Here is a 9,212-nt window from a genome sequence, read left to right on the forward strand (position 1 = left end):
GGTGTCTTTTAATGACTCAAGTTCTTCAAAATTCAAGGTTTTTTCCCCTCTTAAAAACGGTCAGGTAAACTTTCTCATTCTTTTTACAGTAAATAGGCCTGTTGTGTGCATATTTATACATAGGAAAATTGTGATTCCTAGATGGCGGGAAGTTTCCATGAAGAGATGAACCCTAAAAAAGAAAAGGGGGGCGGGGGTCCTCCCCCGAGAAAATTTTGATTCCTAGATGGCAGAAAATGAGCTTTCCCGAATTTTAATTTTCTTATTGTAACAAAAAAAAAAAAAAAAAAAAAATTCAGTTCACGGGTCCCGGTTGCGCCGGCCATGTTTTAAATGAAACTTAACTTTAAAAAGAGTTGGTTTTGTCAACATATGCCTACATTAATAACATATTTAGCTAGGGAAAAAACTGATAAGATCATAAAGCACTAGAAGAATACATCTTTTGACCCATGCAGACAGGTAAAACTACACACTGTACAGTGATTTCATACCTTGTCTAAGCTAAAACTAAAAGAACCACATAGATATTTGTCTAATAATCTATAAAAATCAACCATCAAATTGATATATACCTGGTATATGCTTAAATCAATGAATATTGATAAAGGTCTTTCTGTAACGCATTTTTCGTCGGCAAGGAACGCAATCGGTCGTATCTTCACACACACACACAGTCTGAACATTGCTATCTAGTCACATACTCACAGTAGTCCATAGATTGCTTTTGGGTATGTCTTATTTTAATAGAAAACTCAATTGCTGTGAAAAATACATAAAGCCACAAGACTGAAGAATTCAATCATTCATGCAAATAGCACCATCTAATGTACTGTATGGGATAAAACTATACTAATTGCGTACTGTATGGGATACAACTATACTAATTGCTTATTAAATTAATCAATCTAAACCGAGCTGGTAATTTCCTAGTACAAGTTGCTCTAATAATTTAATGATTGAAATCAATAACTTAAATCCAAGAATTCATGAAAACTATTTACTAATAATTCGTCCGCATAAATTCAGTAACGTATTACATATTAGATAATGTTTCAATCAATATTTCAAATATTTCAGATTCACATAATTATATAATGAATTATAATTATGAAGACAACAATTTATTAATGATTCTGTCATTAATTCATTAATATCAATAATCAAATCATTCAATCCACACATAATACAGTACAGGAATCATAAACACCATTAGTCGTCATTATTAAAGACTACTTTATGATTCTATTGTGAATGAAACACATTTCTATAGGAAGTTGTACAATGAACCTTCCACGAGTTTCAAACCATGAGCCATTTATCCTGGATTCTGTCGTGTTAGCTTACACAAATTGTGTTCCGTGCGTTATGTGGCTACCATAATCGTTAAGAAAACAAATTTGTAATGACACTATTAATAGTTTTCCTTATTGGTGAAACAGTATAAAGAAATTTAATATTTTGCTTTAACAATTCTCGGTAAAACCTGATTGTGTTCGTTATATGATCGACATTCCAACACAGCAGTGAACAGCTACGTAGGTTTGTTCTATATCTCCTGTTGTAAGGTTGATGACGTAAGCAAGATGAAGTCGCTCCACCTCTACGCAAGCGGCAATCACTATACTGCTGACCACTGTTTGGCACGTCTCCGCCATGAACCATTGGTACATTTTCTCCTCCTCCAGCTTTATAAAGAGAAAGCAATGTAAATAAACGTCACTAATTGGCTGTTGAGCTAGGCGTTTGCTAACGTTTCTGCTTCTTCCGCTTAAGTTCAAATCCGCCAGCTTTTAATTGGGGTCTGATCTCCTCAAAACCCTCGCATGAGAGTTTGGATTGATCGTGGAGGTAGGTTGGATAAGGGACAATATATATCTTATTTAGGTATGTTTCGTATTGGCGCCGCGGTTTCCCAGAGCCCCAGCCAAAAATTCTTTGCAATTGATTAGGTCTGAATAATCCCGATTTAAGTTATTGTTATTAATATAAACAGGAATAAAATATATTTCAAATTACCTGAATAATTTGAACGAGAGTTCCGTTTGAATCGACAGTTAAGTACACGTTATCCCAGCTGTAAACAGGCTCGCATATTCTCGCCCACTGGCGGCCGAAGCGTCGTTTTTCTCGAAGCTCGCTATTCGATATATTTAGCCCGCTCTCAATATCAGGTAGCGATTCGGCTTTCAGGAACGCACTCGTCAAGTAGACCATCACTTCCTCTCTCTGTTGCCTCGTTAGCCTTACCACTGGCTTCTTAACATCCATCCATCTCAACACCTCGTGATTATTCTCTATAACTTTAATATTCTCTTTATGTTTATCCTACGAAAGAAGCCATAGCAATTGATGAGTATCATTGGAACCCGTGGCGGATTCAACAGGCCACGTGCTCCCCCCCCCCCCAAAAAAAAAATATATATATAAAGAAAAAGAGGAAATTTATCTTCAAAATGTCTTCACTTTGTAATAAACTTTATCGCACTTTGTAATAAAACGCGATCCATGCTATATTCTATAGATTTCTGTTAACTTTCCTTCTCCTCAGGGGATCGAATTTGATTTTCTTCTCTTTCGTATTATATTATCTTTACGCCGACAGAATTGCTCCAATCTCACTAGACCACACCCCTGGATCTAGTGGGATTGGAGGGTGTCGGGTACACATCCAGAAGGGGTCCAATTTGATATTTCTCGTGTTGCGTATTATAGTATATCATTTTACTTCCAACGATGGGGATATCGGTCGGTCAGATCATCAACGGTGTGTCGGAGGGATCGGGTTCAAATCCCGAAGGGGTCTAACTTGATTTCCCATTTTGTGTTATATCATCGTTATGTGGATATATGGAACGATGATTTAAAACTAAATAAGATGAAAATCAAATTTGACCTCTTTTGGATTTAAACCCAAGGCCTCCGACATACTGTTCGGAAGTTCTAATCGATGGGGTCCAGTGGGATTCGAAACATATTCCCATCGACGTAACGATGATATAATACGAAATGTCAAACAAATCAAATTGGACCCCTCGTGATTTGCAGCCGAGATCTCCTACATACTATGTGGATGCTCTGAAAGACTGAGTTATGGGGGCCAAGTAGATTTAGAGTCATATCCCCAAATTCGGACATAAAATTATATAATCTGAAGTACGAGAAATATCAAATTGGACCCCTTCTGAATTTGGACCCGACACCCTCTAATCCCACTAGATCCCAAGGTGGGTTCTAGTGGGGTTGGAGTGAAGTTCGAAAGTTAGCCTATTACAAAGTGTGACACATTTTATTACGAAGTGCAACTGTTACTACAAAGCGCGACGCAACGGACGATTTTCAGTTTGTGCGACTGATACATCGTGTAGATATATGATACGAAGTTCCATTCCAAAATACATACCCACCTTTTCCTCAATTAGACCAATTTACACCCAGGAACCTCATTTTTTTTTAATAACTCAGTAAATTAATGCTGATTGCTTGTATTTGGAAATTAAGATACATGTAATTCGATAATGTAAATACTTTAATCTGGTTATATTTTTTTAATTAATATTGTTTCCAGCGCCCTTGTACAAGCGCTTTGGGAAGTATATAATTTTTGTACTCAATGAAAATGCTCTGTGGATTTTCAAACCATAACTTTCAATGTACAAGCAAAAGGCCTCATTCAGACTTAAACTAAAAACATAATTTTCCAGTTCTTACCTTTTATTGTAGTTATTTCTATTGTATTTTGATATATGATGGACTATTGAATTGAAGTAAGCCTAATTGTGAAATGCACATGTGTTCCAGTAATATGCAGTAGCATACAAGCAAACTTTAGTATTACAGTATATCATATTTTAACATGGGAGGAGGTGAAAATCATGAGTATTTTGTGAGGCCAGGGGCAGGGACTAAAAGTGAAAATCTTTAAAACACAAAAATACAATTTCCAATTAATTTAGGCTTTCAAGTGACTTTATATTAAAGGCGTTGAACTAGAATTCATGCGACATTTTTTTTTCCGAAAGTTGAAAGAAGTTTTGAATGATTTAAATAGAAACCAAATAGACAGAAATAGTAGAAAGAGAACGGAAAGATAGAACACATAAAAAAAATAACAAAGTAAACATAAAAGGAGTCACACTTAATGCTACGTTTGAGTCAACAAGACTATTATGAAGGATTATTATTCCACAACCTGCTCAACCTGTCAATGAAAAGTTTAATGAAAGTGAGAGATCGACTGTTCGATAGCAACCGATTGTACACAAATGATCAGTTTCGGTGACAAATAAAATGTATCTTTTACATATAGACTCTAAAATTGATTAAATAAGCCTTTGAAACCCCTAAATTGTCAACATTTTCGGGCCTTCGCCCCAAGGACCACTTTGGAAACCTTTTAATCGAAGCTCGACCACGCCCACTTTGCTTTCGTCGGGGGAATCTGACCCCTCGTGGAGGCGTCGCCCCCCCCTGTCGGGACCACCCCCCTCCCCCGTCGGGAAAATCCTGGCGCCAACAGTCATCAATCATATGATCAGAATCTCCTAATCAGGTTTGGTGACGTCATCATGACTATCACGACTATTATTTGTCACCGAAACTGATATTTATCAGATTATTTAGGTAGCCTGGAATTGGGTGTCGATGAATATTAGAGAGTTGCTTGTCTAAGAAGCATGTGAGGAACCAATTCCGTGGCACACCGAGTCGTGATAGTTTTTTTTTTTTTTAAAGGTTGGTAGTCTTGAAAAATCTGTTCTATATTAAAAAGTGTGCTTGCGTTCAGATAGCACTAGCGCGGATAATTTGGGTCTGCCCAGGGCGCGCGACACAATAAAATATGCATTTTTCTCAAAATCTCTCTATGTTTGTAATATCATCTAAATAATATATAAAACGTCGTAAATTTGGGGGCTTTGCATTTAGACCCCGCTGTGGCCTTTGCCGGCATCCAGACTCCCACCAATGAGGTCCAAGCTGTGTTGCCCTGAAGCCCAGGGCTGCTCTCGGTGGCCCTACTCGGTAGTTTTATTATTTGATTGAATGGGGAAAGTATTTATTATTATTATTATTATTACTATTATTATTATTCACAAGTTTGAGGGCGGACAAAGAATAACTTCTAAACAAAAATGTTCCCTACCTACAATAATCTGAAAATGAAAATTGTTTGCTGCACGTGTTTATACCAAAATGTGTTTTAAATGATGAACTGAATATAACTTTTTACCAAAGTTCTTCTCTGTTCCGTATTCAATGGTGTGATTGCTTCGGCACTGCATTTTGTCTGATTTGATGGCATTACGAATTCCTCCTCAATTTGTTCGTTCCCTACGTCTGCATCTTCTGTTATCTCCGCTATTAACTCTTCTGCATCTTCCAATGATATTTCTTCTGCCTCCGCTGCTGCTGCTGCTGCTACCGCTGTCGCTTCCGCTGCGGCTGCCGCTGCTACTATTTTTGCGTAAGTTGCGAAGTTAAAACACACCAGCAGAATAAGAATACAACGCCTAATGTGTTTCATCTTACTGCTTTAGATTATACAGTATTAAGCTCGGTTGCGGTAAATTACCAATGGGTAGACAAGGTTTTCAAAATTATTATTTTCCGTATCTAAAAAAAAGTAAATTAAATATGTTCAGAGAAACATATTACAGAATTGAATTGTGTATGTTAGGCCTCCTTATACAAAAAACAAAATTAGGCCTACATGTCACACAGTCTTGAATGGCATCATCACAGTACTGAAGGGCATAGAAACAGGCACGGATCTAGAGTTTATCCTGACTTTCGTACAGGTTCTGTTCCAGGAGCGGATTCAGAATTTCATACTTACAGTGGTGACAAGTAGATGGCAAGGTCGTGAGCGAAGAGAGCCTATTATTGTAGTTGTTGCAAGTTTTGAATGAATATATATCCAGCCTTTGTTGAAATCGGGCAACATATGCTATAGCAAACGAATGTCATCGCAATCAAAATTTCAAACTATACAAATACCATGTAGTTCACTTAAGATATTAAAATACCACGCACAATTCAAAAAGGCTGAGCGAAGTTTTAATTAAAAACTATTAGGAATCGCCATGTTATGATATACATGGCGATTATAAACAAATTAAATCAATACAGAATATGTCTGCTTTATCAACACATTTTGTACATTCAAACATCTGCTTGATTTCGTTGGAAACAAAAATACAAATAGACTTACAACAAATGACTTATTGTGCAGTAAAGAAAAATATTTCACCTTTTATCTGGACTCTACAATAAGTTGGCATAGAATAATTGATATTTTTAGTTCAGTATCATCATATCAATATAATTATTGTTCAATATCGATTTAAAAGGAAATCTAATAAAATATCATATCACGTTTCGTTGAAGTCAATGTTTGTAATGACGGAATTTCTGATCTAAAAAACAAATAAGTAAATATATACAGCTGTTGTCTGGTCTAACACCCACGACTAAAACCATGAGATATTTTAATATTTAACAATACTATTCTTTTTATACATTAGTCTATTACCGGTCAGGAGCTTAAAAATTTCTCAGTTTTTAAAGGATTTGCTACACGATAAGTGCTTTGTTTTTATTTTAATTTTTTGTTTATTTGTCTAGCGCCATTCTTCTCAAATATGAAAGAATTTTTTTCAAGAGTGCATTGTGTCTACATGATTAAGTGTTTGCTGATGTAGTCTGCGTGGAAGCAGGCATCTCCACAAGTTACCCATTTATACCCTGAATATACCTTGAACATACCTTGATACCACACTTCATCATCTTCTTCATAGAAGTACATAAGAGTAAGAAATGTGGCGGGGTTAAGGGAGGCATTATTATGCCCGTTAATAACCCAGTTTAACAAAATTCTGTTTAAAGCAAAGGAGTATTGGTAATTCCGTGGCACTCTTCGGTAGTTTGTTCCATCTATCGACTACTCTTTGACTGTTTAAAATATTTCCTTACGTCTAGCCGGGATATTGACTTGTCAATTTTCATTTTATGTCCTCTAGTACCATGATAAGCAGCCTTTCGAAAAAACAAATCAGGGTCTATCCGATCAATATGTGTCATTATTCTGTAGGTTTGAATAAGGTCTCGCCTCTCACGTCTCTTGCTGTGTGGAGGGAAACAGTGCCTTGCACAAGAAAACAAGCGAAATATATACAAACCTTTTTTTTTTCTGCTGCGCCAAACTGCTTCCATCACCATGCTACAATTATTGTTTTACATTTAATAAATGATTTTGACTGTCAAAAACAGTTAGGTGTCAATCATTATGTGGTTAAGGATTTATCCAGATTGCATAACAGCTAGTTGTAAGTGTCTCCCTAGCAGTCGTTGCACTGTGTAGCTGTTTCTGACGCAATCAAGAAGACTCCCCGAATCGACAGACCAATCAGCGTCACCAAAGCTGTCGGCGATAGCTTGTAGCAATTTTATGAAAACAAGGCTTATTTCGCTGATGTAGGGCAAAACGACTACACTAATCCCTTTAGAATTCGGTCAACATCTTTTTAATTAAATTTAATTAACTTTAAAAAAGGTTGGTTTTGTTCATAGTATTTAGCTTATGCCACAATAATAACATATCTAGCTATCGATAAAACTGATATGATCATAAAGCACTAGAAGAATACATATCGTGGCCCATGCAGACGGGTATACCTACAAAATACTGTACAGTAATTTGGCACCCTATCTAATCTAAAACTGAAATACCACATAGATACATGTCTATTAATCTAACAAAATCTTCTCAGATTGATATATACCTAGTATATGTTTAAAATCGATGAAAATTGTTACAAGTTTTGAGTCGTGTTTCACAAATATTTGTGTTGATAAAGGTATTTCTGTAACACAAGGAACACAATAAAACTTCACACACACCCACACACACACAGTCTAGACATAGTTTATCTAGTCACATACTCACAGTAGTCCATAGATTGCTTTTAGGTATGTCTTATTTTAATAGAAAACTCGATAGCTGTAAACAAATATGTACAGTCATAAGACTAAAGAATTCAATCATTCATGAAAATAGCACCATAATGTACTGTATGGGATAAAACTATACTAATTGCATATTAAATCATTCAATCTAAACCGATTCTCATACAAAAATCATGAACTACAATTGGCAATTTCCTAGTACAAGTTACTCTAATAATTTAATGATTTATCCACAAATCAATAACTTAAATCCAAGAATCATAACAACTATTTACTGATAAGTAGTCCGCATTAATTCAGTAATTTATTACATATTAAATAAATGTTTCAATCAATATTTTTAATATTTCAGATTCAGATAAATATAAAGACAACTATAAATTAATGATTCCGTCATTAATTAATTATTTAATATCAATAAATCAAATCATTCAATCCACACATAAAACAGGAATCATGAAAAAAATTAGTCGTCATTATTAAAGACTACCGTACTGTATTCTATTGTGAATGAAACAAATTTCTATAGGAAATATACAACAGACCTTCCACGAGTGTCAAACCTAAAGAATGACCAATCAAAAAGAGCCAGGAATACGCACATGTCCCACAAACACGTATTTGCGTACGCATGCCATGAGCCACTTATGGAGATTTATTGGTCGTGTTAGCTTAACACAAAATGTGTTTCCTGCGTTATTGTGGCTACCATAATTGTTACGGAAACAAATTTGTAATGACACTATTAATAGTTTTCCTTATTGGTGAAACAGTATAAAGAAATTTAACGTTTTGCTGTGAAAATTCTCGGTAAAACCTGATTGTGTTCGCTAAATGACTGACATTCCAACACAGCAGTAAACAACTACGTAGGTTTGTTCTATATCTCCTGTTGTGAGGTTGATGACGTAAGCAAGATGAAGTCGCTCCGCCTCCAAGCAGTTGGCTTTCACTACGCTGCTGCTCAGTGTCTGGCACGTCTCCTCCATGAACCATTGGTACATTTCATCTTCCTCTAGCTTTATAAAGAGAAAGTGATGTACAAGTAAATACACGTCGCTAATTGGCTGTTTTTAGCTAAACATTTGGTAGCATTTTTGCTTCTTGCACGTAAGACCACGGTTCAAATCCACAAGATTTTAATTTGGGTCTGATTGCGTTCATCTCCTCAAATAACCATCGCATGAGAATTTAGTTGAATAAGGAACAATGTATATCTTATTGTACTTTGCGCCGCGGTATATATA

The 9,212-nt window shown here is 35.8% G+C and overlaps 2 protein-coding genes across 3 annotated transcripts in view; both read right to left on the reverse strand.

Moving 5' to 3' along the window:
* Positions 1–721: 721 nt before the first annotated feature.
* Positions 722–7,220, reverse strand: LOC117119478. Of its 2 annotated transcripts, none has more exons than XM_033264315.1 (4): positions 6,766–7,220; positions 5,231–5,613; positions 2,020–2,328; positions 722–1,688 (listed from the first exon to the last, which is right to left on the reverse strand). In XM_033264315.1, the coding sequence occupies exons 2-4, from the start codon at positions 5,522–5,524 to the stop codon at positions 1,500–1,502; spliced, it is 792 nt and encodes a 263-aa protein (XP_033120206.1). In that variant the 5' UTR covers positions 5,525–5,613; positions 6,766–7,220; the 3' UTR covers positions 722–1,499. The 2 variants fall into 2 exon arrangements, with proteins under 2 accessions (XP_033120206.1, XP_033120207.1); XM_033264316.1 differs by lacking the exon at positions 6,766–7,220 and adding an exon at positions 5,837–5,883.
* A 146-nt stretch (positions 7,221–7,366) lies between these two features.
* The window catches only part of LOC117119476, a 6,727-nt gene continuing 4,881 nt past the window's right edge, over positions 7,367–9,212 (reverse strand). Inside the window, exon 4 of the mRNA XM_033264312.1 lies at positions 7,367–8,984. Coding sequence (XP_033120203.1) covers positions 8,796–8,984 — 189 coding nt within the window. The 3' untranslated portion in view covers positions 7,367–8,795. The remainder of the gene's footprint in view (positions 8,985–9,212) is intronic.

Source organism: Anneissia japonica, unplaced genomic scaffold, assembly GCF_011630105.1.
Source record: "Anneissia japonica isolate Jap-2015-1 unplaced genomic scaffold, ASM1163010v1 scaffold4415_len418423_cov169, whole genome shotgun sequence".
NCBI lineage: Eukaryota > Metazoa > Echinodermata > Crinoidea > Comatulida > Comatulidae > Anneissia > Anneissia japonica.